Here is an 18,000-nt window from a genome sequence, read left to right on the forward strand (position 1 = left end):
GTGGAGCATTCGGAATGGTGTTTTGCATGTGTAATTAAGGCTTGTGAGATGAATGTTCACAAATTTACATACAAACATATCCATCTATGGGGCTGCCTCTGACTCTCAAGCCTTCATCATCATGAGATGCAGTCAGATCTCCACTCTGTAAACCACTCCTGCTTCTGACTAATGTATTTTCTGCACCTTTCCCAACTCCACGATCCTTTCGGCAGGAAACGTTCATATTTTAGTCATATCTCTTAACTCCAATTGGACCCATTATCTGTCATGCAGTTAACCCTACACGTTTTCTGACTTGCTGTTAAAAATAAATAGGACAATGGAAGGAAAGGAGAAACTAAGACCTGGAGAGGACAAGCGGGGAAAACAGGACATCTTTCGATTTCCCTTGAGAGTAGTGTTTATTGAGTTAACCAATACTTATTGAGGTCCTGACGGCTTTCATGTGTATTCAAACAGCTCTAAGGCCACACCTGACTCTGAAGTTCTGAGCTTAAATGTCCCAGTTAAGGTGTGTGTGATCGTGCATATATTTTAGGAGGTATGGAACCTTCTAAAAATGAGAACAAATCGTCCCTAGCTTATAGGCTTATTGTGAAGGTTAAGGCAATAGCCCGTGTAAAGTGCTTAGCAGTCTCTGTCTCAATATTAACAGTCAGGGTAAGAATCAGGCCATCACACAGAGGACATGTTTGTATGTGATTAAATGAGTATTCCTTTAACAAATCTTTCCTAAACAACGAGCAAATCTATAAACGGCTCTGAAAGCCCTACCGAGAGATTTGGGCCTACATCTCCCTTGTGAAAGCACACTGGCAAGATGACGACACTGTCCTAAAGTCAAACAAACAGGAAGCTTCAAGTGTGTGCATATTCATCTGGGCCACACTGAGAGATGACTGTGGCAAGGCCTCAATAAATGTTGGCTGACTACATGAGTGAACAAACTCAAAGACTCTATTCTTAACTTGGTCCTGACAGAAAGCATCTTCCAATACCTGATACAGCCCAGTCTGCCAAATGGCATCTCCACAGCTATGGAGTCTTCAAAGCACCCAGCCCAGGAGAGCAGACATACACATTAATGAACACACAGTCACATGTAGGTGAAGTTCCCTATGAAAGCTCTGGGGAGCGGGGAACCTAATCAGAGGAGTGTGTGTGTGTGGTTGTTCTTAAAGGCTTCTCCGAAATGATACCTGACACTCAGAAACACTTTCTAGCAGTCAGGGAGAGGCTTTTGAGACACACAGAGGCAATGTAATGGCTTAGAAGCAAAAGATGTGGTAGGTGCTGGAAACTCTTAAGTAGAGTTCTCTCCAGCTCAGAGCCACCCCAGCCTCCCCCAACCTTCCCCACTGTATGCTCCTGTGTGTGTATGTGTGTGTGCGTGCATTTTGAGACAAGATCTCACTATGCAGCCCAAGCTGCTTTCAAATTCCAGATCCTCCTGCCTCTGTCCTCGGTGCTTTGGATTACAGGCGTGTGTGACCATCCCCAGCCCAGCCTCTGTTTATAACTGCTGGCCCTGAATGCACACAGGAATCGCACACAGGAATCACTGGGGGGGGGGGGGGAGCTTTTAGACTCAGTGCTTGCCTCTCACTTCTAAATTGATACTAATGGTTGCTTTTAACAGGAAAGGGTGGGATCTTGTTTATAGGCTATATGGAAAGACAATGGGACCCATCAGAAACACACACACACACACACACACAGACTGGCTTTGGCTAAGGAAAACACGTCACAGGCTGAGATGTGTAGAAATGCAGTCTGTCAATAGGTTGGGATGACACTTAGAGAGTTTGATAAAGAAGATTATTTCTCTTCAGCAGCAGGCAAGGCACTCCCTGAGCCTGAGCCTGAGCCACAGCAAGATAAGAGGTTTTAGGAACTGATAAAAGTCTGGTAAACTGATGGCAGGCATCAGGCATGCTTCCTGGGCACAGAAGATGGCTCCACCCCCTGGGAACTGAGCAGGGTGGTGGTAGTCATCAGGGGTTTGGGTTCAGGGTTTTTGTTTTGTTTCTTTTATAAAGGAGGGGGGAATGCGTGTGTGAGTGTATGTGGAAGTTAGCAGCACCTATCTTTCCTGTTGGTACTAGGAATCAACCCCAAGAACTTTACCAACTGAGACATCTTCCTAGTGCTGCCTCCCCCTCCACCCCCTTTGATCTCACTTTATAGCTCAGGCTGGCCCAGAATTCTCTATTTTCCTGCCTCAGCATCCTGAGTACTAAAACTACAGGTATATACAAGCTCTCCTGTATCCCAGTGATGCTTAGGTTAGGAGGGTGGACATAAATGGGACCGTGTGAGATCTACAGGGATGCTACATGGAAGGCCTTGGAGGTGAGAAGGCAAGAAAACCAGACCAGAGCAGACTGACAAACTGAGGTACTGAACCCACAGGCTGGATAAGAATGAAATCCCAGCAGAGCGGGGAAGATGGCCCAGGCCAACAGTGGAAAGAACAGTAAACACAGAGGCCTGATGCAAGTTCTGCAACGTGGGTGGAGCATCAATGCAGTCTGGGACATCCCAAGGCTAAGGCGAGAAGGCATCTCAGGAACTCTTAATCCACAAACTGAGTACTGCAAATTCAGAAGAAAGGATGAGGCCCAAGGGTCTCTCTGTAGAGGTGGCACCGCACAAAGCAGGCCGTGGCAGGCTGTCCTTGCTGTCACTCCTCTTAAGGCATTCCTCCCCAACTATTCCTATGCCTTCTCTGACACCCCCCAGATCCAAGCTCCTGATAGCGTTGAATTCAGCAAGCCCAGAGTTCTTCCCTGCGATGGATCAGTGAAGCAGAAGGGAGAGGTACACAGGAAGGGAACAGCCTTGGAGGCCCTAAGGCATCTAAAAGCTACAGAGCACCCTTCCTTTTCTTTTGTGGGTTTGTATGTATAGATGTGCATGCATATGTATGGGTGCATGGACCTGTGGGTGCACACATAGAGGCAAGAGGGCAATGTCTAGGATCTTCTCCTATGGCTTTTTAAATTTTTTTAAAAAAATTTTTGACTACGTGTGTGTGTTTTGCTTCCACATGTATGTGTACCTCCAGGGACTAGAGTTACAGATAGTTATGAGATGTTATGTGGGTACCAGGAATCCATCCCAGCTCCTCTACAAAAGCAACAAATGCTTTCAACCTCTGAGCCAAATCTTTAGCCCTCTCTACATTTTTGAGAAGACTGTCTCACTGAACCTGGAGCTCACTGAGTGACTAAACTGCCCGACTAGCAAGATCCAGGGACCTTCCTGTGCCTGCTCCCCAACCTTGAAATTACATGTGGCTGTGGCGGTTAGAAATCTAAACTTGGACTGGAGAGATGGCTCAGTGGTAAGAGCACCAATTGCTCTTCTGAAGGTCCTGAGTTCAAATCCCAGCAACCACATGATGGCTCACAACCATCCGTAATGAGATCTGACACCCTCTTCTGGTGCATCTGAAGACAGCTACAGTGTACTTAAGATATAATAATAAATAAATCTTAAAAAAGAAAAAGAAAGAAATCCAAACTGAGATCCTGGCATAGGCACAGCTTGCACTCTGCCCGCTTTACCCACTGAGCTATGTCCTCCACCCCTCTCTCTTCCCTAAATTAAACTAGCTTAACTACAACGTTGCAATCCAAACGGTCTAATTAGGTAAACTGACTTCTCAGGAGGCAGAATAGGAGAATAATAGCATTTGCCTTAAGGACCTTGTATGCACTTGTAAGAAACTTGAACTGTAGCCTATAGAAAGTTATAGCTACTTAGAGGGTTAAACTTACATGTGCTTGGCTCAAAGTATCCTTTGAAATAAGTTCCTCATCACGGAGGTGGCAAGTGGGGCTCTTGAAAGTGGAATGTCTAAGGTTATACAAGGGGAAGTGTTTAGGCTACCATTTGAACTTATAAAGAATAAACTCCAATAAAAATAAAAATTGCCCTAATGGAACTGTGTCAAGTGTCCAGAAAAGACACACTAAAAGCTTTTCAGGACCAGCAACACTTGAACTGCAAAGATGGGTGAACAAAGACTAGAGGCAGGAAGGAGGATGACCCCTCTGAGTGGGCATAGCACGGAAGCCATGCGGCAACACGTACCCAATGGCCCAACAGCTGCGCTGAGAGCCTTTACAGCAAATGCAGAGACTGGTTGAGGATGCAGGAACCAATGTCTGAATGAATGTATGAAGGGAGAGGCAAGCACCCGACTACAGAGCTCTGGCTCTGATACACAGTAATTCAGCCCAGCCCAGCCTGTGCATTGTAAGCACAGGCCACTGAGGTTGGGTCTATTACAGCTGCCTGGAAGGGGATCTGAGGGTAGAGAGCCCTCTTTAGGAGGGGAGGACTGTGTGAGCTGTTAGCTGGTTCCGACAAAGAAGAGACACTATTTAGAAACAATGAAAAAGAAACTCTTAGGTGAGGGAGCTTGTTCCTGATACAATTTAAGACCAAACTGGGGCTTAAGAGAGGGCATAGGTGCAGGGCAGTGGTGCCCGCCATTAATACCAGCACTTGGGAGGCAGAGACAGGTGAATTTCTGAGTTCGAGGCCAGCCTGGCCTACAGAGTGAGTTCCAGGACAGCCAGGGCTACACAGAAAAACCCTGTCTCAAAAAACAAAAAAAAAAAAAAAAAAAAAAAAGAGAGAGAGAGCGCTGTTACATAGGTAACAGCTAAGAGGGGAAAATGTCACAAAGCTAGATACAAAGCTAACTCACAGTATCGCTAGCTCTGGACTGTTGCTAGGGAGTCCCTGGGAATGAAACCCATACACAGGGTGCCTCCAAGGACAGCTCCGAGGCATAAGCACAGGGGAGTGGCAGGAGGAGGAAGAGTTTATGGCCTCTTAGAGAGATTGGTCAATCATTTATTCAAGTAACTACTGGGAGCAGATTTCTAGCTAGGAATAGCTAAAATGGACCTCAGTTACTTCATACGACCACTACAAAAATGAAATCATAATAGAAAGAAGAGCAACACTTCCATAGGTGTTTATGATGGGCCACATGCAATGGAATGCTACCTTTCCAAGACCACACAGTTCTCAGGCGGAAAACTGCTCAGACTCTGACAGTTCAAGGTGCTGGAGCTGGAAGGACAATAGAGTGCAGGGGGAGCTAGAAGGCATTTGTACACGGCAAAGGCAGAGCGTAAGAGAGGAGGTAACTGGCATTACAAGATGGCAGAGATATTGAGTTGTGGACAGGCTGGGATACTGGAAGGCCTCACAGAGAGGTGACAGGGGAGCCCAACTTTGAAAGTTGATTTGGGGGCTGTAGAGATGGCTCAGTGGTTAAGAGCACTGACTGCTCTTCCAGAGGTCCTGAGTCCAATTCCCAGCAACCACATGGTGGCTCACAACCATCTATAATGGGATCTGATGCCTTTTTTCATATTGCAGACAGAGCTCTCATATATATAAATAAATATTTTTTTAAAAAATTGATTGGGAGTTTGGCATGGTGATCAGGGGGCTCAGGCAGGAGGATTGCCAAGAGTCCTAGGCCAGCCTAGGCTAGGTGAGACCCCGTTTAATCCCCTCTCACAGAAGAACTATCGTTAACTATCAGACGGAATGATAAAGCATAGCAGAAAAAATGGAGGCTCAAAAGAACTGGTCTCACTAGACAGTTTGTGTGGCTTTTGAAATGAGGTAGGTGCAAATCAATATAGCAGAGAAGCCAGAAGGCAGGCAACTCGGCCAAAGACCCTCACTTGCCTTTCCACAAAATGAGAGCTACTTTTAAAATAGCCCCACGGAGTCTGCCAGCTGAGTCTGAAGCCTTTCGGTCCATATGTCCTTGAAATCTTTTTCCTCCTAATAGTGGCTGTGTAGCTGGACCTGCTAGCACAGGTTGGTAATCCCAGGTTATTGGGAGGTTGAGGCAGGAGGATCCCAAGTTCAAAGCTGGAACCTGAGCTGTAAATTGAAGAGCATCCTGGGTAATTTAGTGAGACCCTGCCTCAAAATCAAAGTGAAAAGTGAGATGGGAACAGAGCTCCGTACAGAACAACTGCCTATCACACATAGAGGCTCTGAGCTCCACACAGAACACCTGCCTATCACACATAGAGGCTCTGAGCTCCACACAGAACACCTGCCTATCACACACAGAGGCTCCGAGCTTCCACATAGAACACCCACCTATCACACATAGAGGCTCTAGACTCAATTCCTACTGTGTCTCAGTTCTCAGCCCCCTTCTCTTACACACACACACACACACACAGAGAGAGAGAGAGAGAGAGAGAGAGAGAGAGAGAGAGAGAGAGAGAGAATGGATTGCATTTCATTTTAAATTACCCTCAAGTAAAATGAAGAGAGAGAGAGAGAGAGAATGGATTGCATTTCATTTTAAATTACCCTCAAGTAAAATGAAAATCCCAGAATGATTTTATCCTGTAGCCTTTATGCCTAGAATAATGTCCCTACCAACCTCCTAGAAATACAGGGAGCGAACTGTCAAAAAGATTTTAAGCAAGGGAGTAATTGGATCAGATCTGCAGTCTAGAGAGATCTAGCAGACTTTTGGTAGAGAAGCTGCAGTTTCCAGGTCTTGAAGAGGCAAGGAGTCTGTCTGAATAAGATTTTCACTGAGAGCAAGCTCAGAAGCTCAGCTGAGTGCGATTCACTGGGAGACAAACTGACAGAACTTGGTAGTGGACTGGTTAGAGGGGAGGTATATTCTCCCACATGGCAACATGTGGGAAACATAGTTTAGGGTGCTCCCTAAACTACAGGGCTTAGGTAATTAATGCCCAGGAAAACCAGAGGAAGAACAAGCATGGAGAGAGAAGAAAGACTGGATTTGGACAGCTAGACCCTGCATTAACTGTGAGTGGAACAGAACAGAGATAGCCAAACAGCAACCTGTAATTCAGCAGAGATCTTAGCTGAGAACAAAATGTATTTGAGTTGTGCACAAACACACACACACACAAAATGGTGGTCATATAGAAGGCAGGTAGCTTAAGACGGGGAAATAGACAAGCCGAGAGTAACAGCAATCAAGATGGCAGAAGTTCAGAAGTCCAAAAGCCGCTGAGAAGAAACAGCCAGTGAGGTGGAAGAGCAGGCAAGTTGCTGTAGAAGCCACTGCAGGGAAAGAGACTTGACACAGATGGTCAGTGTTGCTGAGTGCTACAGAGAGGTTAACATGAGAGCAGAGCCAGAGAAAGGGTGGCAGCGCCAAGAAAGGTTCCTACTATGCGAGACTCTTAAAACATCACTAACCAGGCTATGAAGACAGGTGCACTCCAGAGAAATTAGCATAAAGACTAAAAGATGGCCTCCATGCAGAGGGTGAGCAAAACACAGCAATCTGAAGGACCAGAAGCCAGCGACTTAGGGGGAGAGCAAGAGTGGTGGTAGAGAGTGGGGGAAGTAGAAAGGGGAGTCACCCAGGATGCTCTGTACTTGGTTCAGAATGTGAAGTTATGACCACACGGTGGGGGTGGGGGGTGTAGTTAAGATGCTTCCGTGTGCCCAGCCTAGATTCATCCCAGGAAAGCTAGAGCACAGGTATGTCAGGAAGAATGACTGGGACTGGACATCCAGAACCTATGGAACCAAATAGGCAGGAAATAGCAGAATTATACAAGGATAATTTTCTGGACTGAAAACAATCTTTCCACACATGTCCAGAGGATCTTGTCCAGAGGAGACAGATGTTTGTGAGTAGGAGGTTTTCATCTAATCCACAGTCACCTCAGCACCTCTTTGCTTTGTCTTCATGAGAATGTCATGAAAGTACCACACAGTGCCGGGGACATGGTCCATATGAAAGCTCATGGCCGTGGGAGGAGGCTAGGAGGAGCTCTTAGGGGTTTCAGGTATTTAGGAAACCTACCCTATACATGTAGTAGAGCTATGCAGTAAAGAAAAGCAAACAGGAGAGAAAACCTGTACAAGTGGGCTGGAGAGACTTAACGTCAGACTCTCCAGTAGAAAGATCACTGGGGTCATTCGGATGTGATGTAAGGGAGGCCCGAGGAACTCAACAGCCGTGGTGCACACCTGCCTCCTGGAAAGCATGTGTACCCAAGTCTCATTCTGAAGGCAGGTGACTCTTTTTTTTTTTTTTTTTGGTTTTTCGAGACAGGGTTTCTCGGTAGCCCTGGCTGTCCTGGAACTCATTCTGTAGACCAGGCTGGCCTCGAACTCAGAAATCCGCCTGCCTCTGCCTCCCAAGTGCTGGGATTAAAGGCATGCACCACCACGCCCGGCGACAGATGACTCTTAACAAGAGACCCTGTTAGAGGAACCCAGACTCTGCCTCAGTGACACAGGGGAGTCAGGAACAGATTGCTAATGAGATAAGTTTGTCCCGTGGAGTAGAGTGCAGGTTGATGTCCATGTGACAGGATGGAGCACCATGGCCTGCCACACAAGTCACTTCCCGCTCCTACCACTTTCCAAGCACTCGACCCGTCCACTCTCGGCTTTGAGGAAAGAGTCACATCAAACTTCTGCAAGCTGGTGCTTAAGTGCACAGGGCAGGCCAGAAGAGGAAACACAACTCCTGCTTCCTGCTCATACAACTGGCCAGGGCTAAGCCACAAAAGGCTCTCCTGCCACTCATATCTGGAGCACATAGGAAAAAAAAAAGTCCAACCCTTAGTAGCTGCACTGGACATTCATCAGGAGCTGACCAGGGTGGGCGTTTGGAAGGATTCAGCCTCCGTCCTGCCTAGTGCTGGGATCAGCTCACACGGCTCCTGTGTCCACAGGACACAGAGAATACATTGTCCAGAAGGAGGATTATTCTGTACAAGAAACTCAGACAAAGGGGGAGGTTGTTTCCAGCTGCTTGGGGGAGGTGTGTAGGGGGTGGGAAACGGGCTCGGCCTCACATTGGGGCATTCCTACAGAGTTCAGCTTCTTCCTTTCAGCAGCAGGGTGAGAGGTGAGCAAGCAATCACATCCTCTCTAGCCTGTACCCAATGCTGGCACTCCAGAGAGCCACAAGGAACATTTGGGTATAAACTACCTATCTTAGCTGTTGCTCTCCAAAGGTACAGTTGAGTGTTGTGAGTCAGCTAAGTAGGCCAGCAATTCACACTGGAAGAAGAAAAAGAACAAGGTGACCAGGGCAATCAGTAATGACTGAATCCCAGCCTCAGGACAGCACTAGAGGGAAGAAGTCTTGGGCAACCTCTGTGGGACTTGACATTGATTCCATAAGCTTCCACCCTCAGTGGGATGAACCCCTGTGGGAAGCACTCGAAGGTTCACACTTGCTGCTTTCTCCACCCCAGAAACAAGCCTGGGAGACAATGGGAAAGACCTCTGTCCATCTAAGGGACCCCAATGCAGTAGAAAGTACAGTCCCTAAGCAGAAGACGGTCAGAGACAGGAATGCTGGAGAGCGCAAGTCATCTTTTTACAAACCCCAAATCTGCGCAAGTAAGCAGCTCTCGTTTTCACAGGCACCTCCACATAGTAGGGGTTCCAGATATGCTTTTCCATTGTGGGCAAACTGGTACAAGAGCCCCAAAGTGGGAGACGACAGATTTGTATGCTAAAGTTCTAAAGGGAGGGGGTGGTGGAAATGACAGCTACCAGAGCAACTGAGAGGTGTGGGTGCCACCCACCACTGAGGGTTTGCTTAAGGGCATGCCATGTAGGTGAGGGCCTGAATGTGCTCCTCCTGCGGAAGGAAGATATTCCTGTTCTTGGAGGACAGGGAGCCCATTTCAATAGTATGGTGGGAATGAAGTCAGTTCAGCTGGGACAGCAAAGACTCTTGGGATTGGTAACAGGGGGAGTAAAGAAGAGAAATCACCTGAAGATACCGAGAGTCTGAAAAAGTCCAGCTAGAGTTCTACTCAATACCTCAGGTAGCGTTGACATTTAGTGGGAAGGGATGAGATGTGGAAACAAACACCTGGATGGGCTGATGGGCCAGCCTATTCAAGTGGGGGAAAGGTTTGGCATTGCTTCAGAGCACAGGGCAGGACTCCCCTGGTGTGCTGTGCTGTGGTCAATTAGCTGTCAACACCATTCACATCTTCACAGACCAGCACGAGAGGACCACTTTTCCAGGCCTTTGCTGCCACAGCCTGGTAGAATGCTGTCAGACAGACCAAAGGCCAAAGCCCTAGTGTGTAACACAAGAGGATACAAACAGTGCAGCTGGAAGTCTTAGGGTTTTTAAAGAAAATTAAAGATAAGGGTCTACTTTAAGGAAAACAAATTAGAACTGCCTGGTAGATAGCTCATAAACTTTAGTCAGACAACCCTGAGCCAGGGAACATAATTTAAATATCTTTATTAAACAAAGAAACCCTTTGGCCCACTTCTGCTGACTCAATCTCTGCCCTTGCCCAGAAAAGAACGCTGAGAAAGGCAACAGGCCTGGCTGTCCAAAACTCCACTGTTCGTCAACTCTACAAAAGCAGGCAATATGAATGGGGCTGCTGCCCTTCCCACTTTCAATCCAGATCTTATCTGAGCCACACATTCAGTGAGATGGAAGAGGACAGAGACAGGGAGTCGTTACTGTGCAGACAAATGAACCCCAACCCACGGCACTGTAAAACACAACTGCCCTCCACGGAGGAAGACAGTATTCTCCGTGTTGTTGCCTGCCAGGGTCCCTCTTAAGAGCTCTCCCACCTGCTGGACCCTGGGCATCTTTAGCAGCACAGGAGGGTAAAAGACAGGCATGTTTACCTATTTCCCAGGGAATTGCTGAGCTGGTCTCAACACACCTGGAAGTGGACAGTGTTCTCCAGAAACCTCCTCACCTGTAGCTTTTAGGGCCAGCAGGCTGTACCTGGGCAGGAGGACCTGCAGAGACAGTATGCCCCCAACACATACAGGCCACCACAGATAACTTGATCCTGGGCCCATTGGCTCACTGTTGTCATGGAGACGAACCAAATCACAATAAGTTCTGCATATAGGACAAGGAATGGCAGGGTCGAAAGGTAGGAAACTATCATTTATTCAAGACCCAGAATTGCATACACCATGCTAAGTGTTTTACATTCATTTTTTCATTTTAATCCTCACAACAACCCTATGAGGTAGGTATTATCAACATTTACAAATGAGAACACAGGCTCAGAAATATTAGATCACTTTCCCAAGTTCGAATGGCTATTCACAGTGGAGCTATCTGTCTCTTGCTGAAAGCCTGTGTTCTTTTTACTGTACCCATCTAAATAAGCCTTGAGCAAAAAATCATTTCATTGCTCAACTCAGCACAGATCACCTGAGAGTGGAGGCTGCCGTCCACACTCACCGCTGGTACGGGTGCATTGACGCCGACTTGATGTTGGTTTTTATTCCACTTGGCATTTTCCCTAAAAATAACACAAAGAAAGATCTGAAGCAAGGTAAACTTTCACAATAAGTCAGAAATGTAGCCTTTCAGTCTATCTCAGAACCTCTGTGGCCTCTGACTCTGGATGACAGAGATTACAACAGGCTGTGGTTCTTCCTGGTTCCCTGAATGAAGACATCTAGGGAAAGGGGATGATTTGAAAGAAAAGAGGAGGGGTCTGAACAGCCTTCTCCCCTAGGATGGTCTTCTGCTCATCTACTTCCAGAAAGGACAGGTAAGCCGTGTGGCCCCCATTTAATAATGTCCCAGGGAAAGGGTACTATGTTCTCAGTTGTTTCAGATGTACCTCTCCCTAGACAGCCTGCCCGCAGGGCTTTGCAGCTGCTTCCATGAACCCCACCAGACTACTCTCACAGGAAATAAAAACGAGCGTGAGAGAGAGCAGGGAGCTAGGGCCAGGGTGCAGGGAAGGACCCATGAAGGTCCGCAGAACTGCCAGCTTGTTAATCTGGGATTATCTACCAAACGGTCTTGACTAAGGGCTGGCCTCTCATTTCGCTAACACACTGACACTCAGAATCAACAGGACAGGTGAGGCAAAGTCTGCGATGGACGTAAACAGCCACACCAGCCGCTGCTACTCAGGGTCCTTCATCATGCTCTGGTACATGTTGCAGAGCTTTCAACTGTTTTCGAGGTGACAAAGCAAAGGAGGCAAATCTCCAGGTCTAAGGGGAGGGTGCGGATGAAGGAGGCTTAGATGATTTAGCTCCTTCCCACGCTCCTGTGCACTCAGTCCATGTCACTTTACCTGGTTGACCTGCCTGAGCCATCTGGACTCCACTGAGCATTGGCTGCTGCTGGTTTGGAGCACCTGGCATCTGAACCTGCGGTAATCCTGAGGCCCCTGCAAGGATTGTACCAGCTCCTGGCTGACCAGGTTGGCCAGGACCACTGCTACCTGAAGGTCGCCAATTAGATAGCCCCTTCCCAAAGGCAACGGCTGCTACTAAGGCATTGGTGTCTCCAGGGTTGAAAGTCTGCTTGTTTGGCCGGAGACCTGTAAAAAAAAAAAAAAAAAGCAAGAGCCCTCAGGTGTGTGTCCAGCTCTGGACTAAATCCATTATAATTATGACTGCAGCAATATCTAGAATCCCCCTAGCCCCATCAAAGAGCTAAAAGTCCCCAAACCTATCTTAACTTTTTTTTTTTTTTTTTTTTTGGTTTTTCGAGTCAGGGTTTCTTTGTATAGCCCTGGCTGTCCTGGAACTCACTTTGTAGACCAGACTGGCCTCAAACTCAGACATCCACCTGCCTCTGCCTCCCGAGTGCTGAGATTAAAGGCGTGCGCCACCACGCCCGGCCTTAAACTTTTACTTTTTCTATTTCTTCTATGTGCTTTAAGGATAGTCTTAAAGATGAACTACTAACAGGAGACAAATCCCTTTCTCACCTGTTCATTCTTCTTCCCCCAGCGTGGCTCAGACCCCAAGGGGAAGAACAGGCACCATGAGAGCCTACACAAGTCATGGCACCAATGTGTTCTGGTTCTGAGAGGAAAGGTGTCCTCGTGCTCAGGAGCCGAAGACCACTACGCAGTCACAGGGCACAACAAACCTCACACTAGAGATTTACTGGGAAAGACACAAGAGGGTGGTGGCGGCCTCTGCTCAGAAGGGGAGCTGACTCTTCTTTTTTAAAGGAACTTCTTTTGTGTTGGTGGTCAGAGCACAACTTGTTGGCTCTCCCCCTCCACCATGTAGGTCCGTCCCAGACCTGGCAACAGGCACCTCTGCCCACTGAGCCATCTCTGCAGCCCCAGCAGTTCATTCTTATGTCCTTACTTCACTATTGGGCAGGCCATTGCTATTTAGTGATTTTACACAGCTCTCCTCTGTGTTGTCACATCCCTCCTTACCTCCGCTCTCTGATTCTCGTTCTTCTTTGCTGATTTTCTCTAAAAGGTTTGAGCACATTTTATTCAAGCTCTGGATCTGCTTCTGTAACACACATGAATTGATTAGTGATGAGCAATGATTCTGGGGAAGCATCTTCGTTGTGCTCTTCCAGGGGCAGCCTAGCTGTGAGCAACCCCACACCCCTATGCAGCCTTGGTAAAGTCTTGCTTATGAAGGATGAGGATGAGGTAGCAAGCCAGTGACTCAGTCCAACCTGAGCTGCATCAGCACCAATTCTGGCAGCATCTGTTGTCAGCTGCTTCTCCTGCTCTTCAACTTCAGGGTCAGGCTTGGTTCTCAAGTGGTCAGGGACGACCTCATGGCTGAAAACAGGCACTCGTCCTTCAGTTTGACGCTGTAATATAGATTGGATTCATCCTATTGTGCTATCCAAGTAGGCCAGTTCTAACCCCACTTCCCTTCCATCAGAAAATGCATTTCCAGACAACACAACCCGAGGTAGGGGTAGCTTTCTGAGACACTCTCTTTTCACTCACTCACTCCATCAGAACTAGGGTAAGCTAAATTCCACCCTCCACTACCACACTGATATTGTCTTTTAGTTGCTGTTTTGTTTTGGTCTTTTGTGAATCTCCACCTCCACCCCTATTCTGGGGACCCAGGACTTTGTGTCTGTTCTACCACTGAGCTAAATTCTCAACCCCACATTTTAAAGACTGCAACAAAGTCACAGGCAAGCAGGACAGACTTTTTTCTCTTTGCCTGACATAGATGTTGAAAAAGGAAGGTCGTGGACTTGGTGAGATGGGCCCTGATTCTCACTTCGTTATTTAAGGGGGACTCTCCTGACCCCAGAAGGATAAAAAGCAAGTCTTCCAGATGGCAGCCCTCACTTTTCATTGCCACACAGAGGATCCAGTCAACAAGAGACTGTGTATCTTACCATGAGGTCTTCATCTCGGTCTGGGGACAGCACCAGAGGGATGATGACCTGGTTTCGGAACAGTGGCGTCTTCTCATGCTTTAAGACCTTGTTCAGGGTGTTCAGCTGCCCAGAAAGCAATGCAAAGCTGTCCAGGACAGAGGGCCTGGAGGAGGTGAGAAGTCACCAGCATTACCTCTCCCTACAAAGTAATCGCTAAGAGTTCCTAACGCTGCAACACTCACACTCACCCCCAGAAGACTCGCAGCCCTACGGCTGGCATAGGCAAGAACCAGATTTGCTAGTAGAGATGGAATTGGGAAAGAGGAACACACTTTCAATTTTTGACATAGATGTAGAAAAAAAGGCAACCCATTGTTTGAATGGGTTTGGGAGCAGTGGAAACAGGAACTGTGGTTACATTGTAGTAAGTCTGTAAAGCCTCCTCCCTAATGTAGTAACAGACTCTATCATTCCAGAAGGCTGGATCTCAGATCCAGCCACATGTATGGAAGGAGATCCAGCATAAATGTAGCTATAATGGTCTTCCACTGAGGAAATGCCTCCTCACTAAAGAAGCCAAAGCGTAAGAATTAAAACCTAGAAACAACCTAGGTTGGGAAACTGGACATTTTTCTACTTCCTTGCCATGGAGGCCTTAAGCCAAACTAAACTTGTCAATGTTGGGCAACCTAGTTCTTTCCAAATCAAAAAGGATATTTGCAAGTTGATAAATGGGTACATCGCTGGAGATGTCCTGTCAGCTAGGGGGCTTGGCCCCACCACCCATGGATCCCTCCCCAGCTTGTCCTGGCAATCCTTACCAGGTCAGCCGGTCATACTCGTTTTCCAACTTGTAAATGAAACTCCCCAGTGAATTCTTCAGATCGGCCACTTGATTCAGCAGGGCATCTAATGATGCCTCAAGCTGCTTCTCCTCCCTCTGCATCAACAGTGTGTTTGGTTACTCAGATACAAGTGAGCGTGACACATTCAGAAAAGCTAAATTGTTTTCTATCTTGGTATCTGGGTTACAGATAAGCATCAACCCTTAGACCTTTCAACCTGTGCACCTGGCCTGAAGTCCTCCTACTAACTGATTCCTCTATAACCCTCCTACACTGTGGTCCTTCAAGAAGGGCATTGCACCAGACCTGGTTCTCTTCGGCTTGAAACCTCATGATTTCATTGTCTTTGTAACAAAACTGGCTTTGAACCCACTTAGCCCTGCACCTTTTCAATTCCATGCTCTTCTCCTCCCAGCTCTAAAACGCAGCCTCTCCCAGTAGACAACTCTCTTAGATTTGCAGTAGGGTTAATAGGAACGTGCTCGTGTTTCAGCACACTCTTCTTTTGTCAGTCCCTCTTCTGGAAAATAGATGTGGCCTGCCTACCACACTACTGCTTATTGTCACTGCGCTGCTTTCCTTGGGTGGATGAGAATCCCTCTTGTGTCACTCTGTGGTGTTGGCATTGCCACAGTTTTTGGGTTTTTTTTTTGTTTTTGTTTTTGTTTTTTTTTTCCAGGAAATTCAGTTCACCTCAGAAAGGTTTGCCATGATAGCAGGGGTGCTATCTGCACACACAGCCTAAATAATTGCCGAAGTTCATTATATCATGGGTGCCTCTGGTCATCCTCTTACTTGTGAGTGTAGCTACCATCAACAACACAATCTGGACAATCTCACACGTTGCCTCTCTGTAAGGCTTTCTCTGAATACCAACTCTGCAATCCCCTTCCCGGTCTCCCAACTGGCCGTTTATCCATAGCATTTGGTGCTTTGGAAAGTCAACGTGCATCTTTGTGCCAATATTCCCGTGTCTCTTTCATAATTCGGGTGACCCAACAGTGTAGGATTATCAGATGCAACAAGCCAAGTGAGTAATGAAAGACAAAGACGAGGAAACCTGCACATTGTTTCTGAGTGTTAGACAATTTTAAACGCTGAGGCGGCAGAGGGTTTCCGTTTGACTCTCTGCGGACTATTTACCCCACTTCTCCACCCTTAGCAACGAGGTACAAGCCGGGAAGAATGATGCAAAGCTGATTTGCAAACCTGAGTATGTGACTGAGGGGGTTGGACACCGGGTTCCACCCACAGCCTCGAATTACAAACAGCTTAGTTTTCATCCTTGGAGGCCCACGATCCCTTTAGCCTTCTGAAGCCTTATTACGCCTGTGTCCAACAGCCTAGATCGAGGCGTGGGGCAGCCCACTACTTTCCCGAGCCTTCCCAAATGCCACCACGATCCTTTTCCACGCTCAATCAAGTCCGCCTTTCCTCCCTGGGCCTCCGACCTTCTCACGTCAGCGGGCTCGATGCCCGCGCCTCCCGCAGCTGCCCTCGCTCTCTCTGGCTCCGCTGCCTTTCCTCTGCCCTCCGCTCACAGCCCCAACTCCCCGATGTCCTCAGCCCGCCCACCCTCCCGCCAGCGGCTACAAGGCCCAACCCGCTTCTCACCTGCATTGCCGCGGCCCGGCGGGCGCAACCACTTCCCTTTCCGGTTTCTCGCACGGCTTGCTGCGCTCACCAATCAGAAAACTCAAAACGGGACCATCCCAACAACTTCCGGTTCCTGCCCGGTACCGAGCTAGCCGGGTCAGAGGTCAGGAGTGGAGCAACCTCCCTGGCCCGGGCCGGCGCGGGAGGGCTGTGTGATGGCCTCGGAGCGCCCCGAGCCAGAGGTGAGGGATGGGCGGGCGCGGGGCCGAGGCCCGAGGGCAGGCGTGTGGCCGCCTTCACCCTCCGGAGCCTTGAGGAGGCCGTTGCTGTTTTGTTTACTCAGATGCCATCCTGATCTTCGTCGCCCATCCACAGACTTGTTAGCGATAGTGATGTTGATAAAAACTCGTGCTTTGGTTATTAGTTGGGGTTTTCATTGTGCCACGTCGAAGCTGACCGACTTTGCGGGGTTTTTGTATCTCATCAATTGGAATGCAATCAATAGCATGAGTTGATTTCGCTCTAGCGTTCGTGCTCTTGACAAAGCCCTGCAACCCTCGGGCCAGCCTTAACTTAGGACAGACCGTGCTTCCTTCTTTATAAAAGTATTTGTTCTGTGATGTGGCTTGGGGATCACAAGTTAAGTCAGAAAAGGCAGACGAGGCACCCCCCCCCCCAGATGCAAAGAACCCTATATGTATGTTTTGACATTCAGGCTCCAGCAGGGAATCTGGCAGTATTTATTGTCATGTACAGAGCAGACAACTGAAGTCAGAGCAGGTGAGGTGTCATGCCATGCAAAGATACCTTAGGACTACTCCTTCCAACCGAATTAGCGGATCCGAGAAGGTACCGAATTTGGCTAGCATGTCCAGGACCCCAGAGGAATAGCCTTGTAGGAGGGAAGGTTGATGCATGTGTGTAATGACACAAATAACAATGGCTACTTGTCGAATTCTTACTGTATGCCAGCCACAATTCTGAGCTCTTTACTGTTACCAGTTCTTTCAACCCTATAAGGCAAAACACCATTATCATCCCTCTTTTCAGGAAACTGAGGTGCCACTATTAAAAGAAGCATAGTTGCTGGGTGGGGTGGCGCACGCCTTTAATCCCAGCACTTGGGAGGCAGAGGCAGGCGGATTTCTGAGTTCGAGGCCAGCCTGGTCTACAACGTGAGTTCCAGGACAGCCAGAGCTACACAGAGAAACCCTGTCTCAAAAACCAAAAAAAAAAAAAAAAAAAAAAGAAGCATAGTTGTGCAGCTAATATTAGGGCTAGAACTCCCAAGTAGGTGAGCTAGCTCTACAGCTACAAGTTGTCCTCTGGCCTGCACACGCACGTTTGCCCCAAGGTGCTTTTAACGCTCTGACACGGGTGTAATCTTATGTATGTATAGTGTATGAGTACACACACCCG

The 18,000-nt window shown here is 47.9% G+C and overlaps 2 protein-coding genes across 3 annotated transcripts in view; one reads left to right on the plus strand and one right to left on the minus strand.

Annotated features, from left to right (window-relative positions):
* Positions 1-10,933: 10,933 nt before the first annotated feature.
* Med8 (mediator complex subunit 8) lies at positions 10,934-16,657 on the minus strand. Of its 2 annotated transcripts, XM_021159881.2 has the most exons (7): positions 16,600-16,657; positions 14,962-15,080; positions 14,159-14,303; positions 13,469-13,609; positions 13,215-13,296; positions 12,108-12,356; positions 10,934-11,315 (listed from the first exon to the last, which is right to left on the minus strand). In XM_021159881.2, exons 1-7 carry the CDS (start codon positions 16,603-16,605, stop codon positions 11,251-11,253), a joined length of 807 nt encoding a protein of 268 aa, XP_021015540.1. In that variant the 5' UTR covers positions 16,606-16,657; the 3' UTR covers positions 10,934-11,250. The 2 variants fall into 2 exon arrangements, with proteins under 2 accessions (XP_021015540.1, XP_085695159.1); XM_085839033.1 differs by lacking the exon at positions 16,600-16,657 and having other exon boundaries at positions 14,962-15,086.
* Positions 16,658-16,735: 78 nt separating this feature from the next.
* Positions 16,736-18,000, plus strand: part of Szt2 (SZT2 subunit of KICSTOR complex) — a 45,368-nt gene continuing 44,103 nt past the window's right edge. Inside the window, exon 1 of the mRNA XM_021159279.3 lies at positions 16,736-16,823. Coding sequence (XP_021014938.1) covers positions 16,797-16,823 — 27 coding nt within the window. The 5' untranslated portion in view covers positions 16,736-16,796. The remainder of the gene's footprint in view (positions 16,824-18,000) is intronic.

The sequence above is a fragment of the Mus caroli genome, unplaced genomic scaffold (assembly GCF_978045245.1).
Source record: "Mus caroli unplaced genomic scaffold, Mus_caroli_1 scaffold_6, whole genome shotgun sequence".
In the NCBI taxonomy this organism is placed as follows: domain Eukaryota; kingdom Metazoa; phylum Chordata; class Mammalia; order Rodentia; family Muridae; genus Mus; species Mus caroli.

Coding starts and splice junctions, on each gene's coding strand:
- Med8 (XM_021159881.2), bottom strand. Junction 12,357..13,214: donor ACGAGAATCAGAGAGCGGAG/GTAAGGAGGGAT, acceptor TTTTTTTTACAG/GTCTCCGGCCAAACAAGCAG. Junction 11,316..12,107: donor GGCTCAGGCAGGTCAACCAG/GTAAAGTGACAT, acceptor TGTTATTTTTAG/GGAAAATGCCAAGTGGAATA.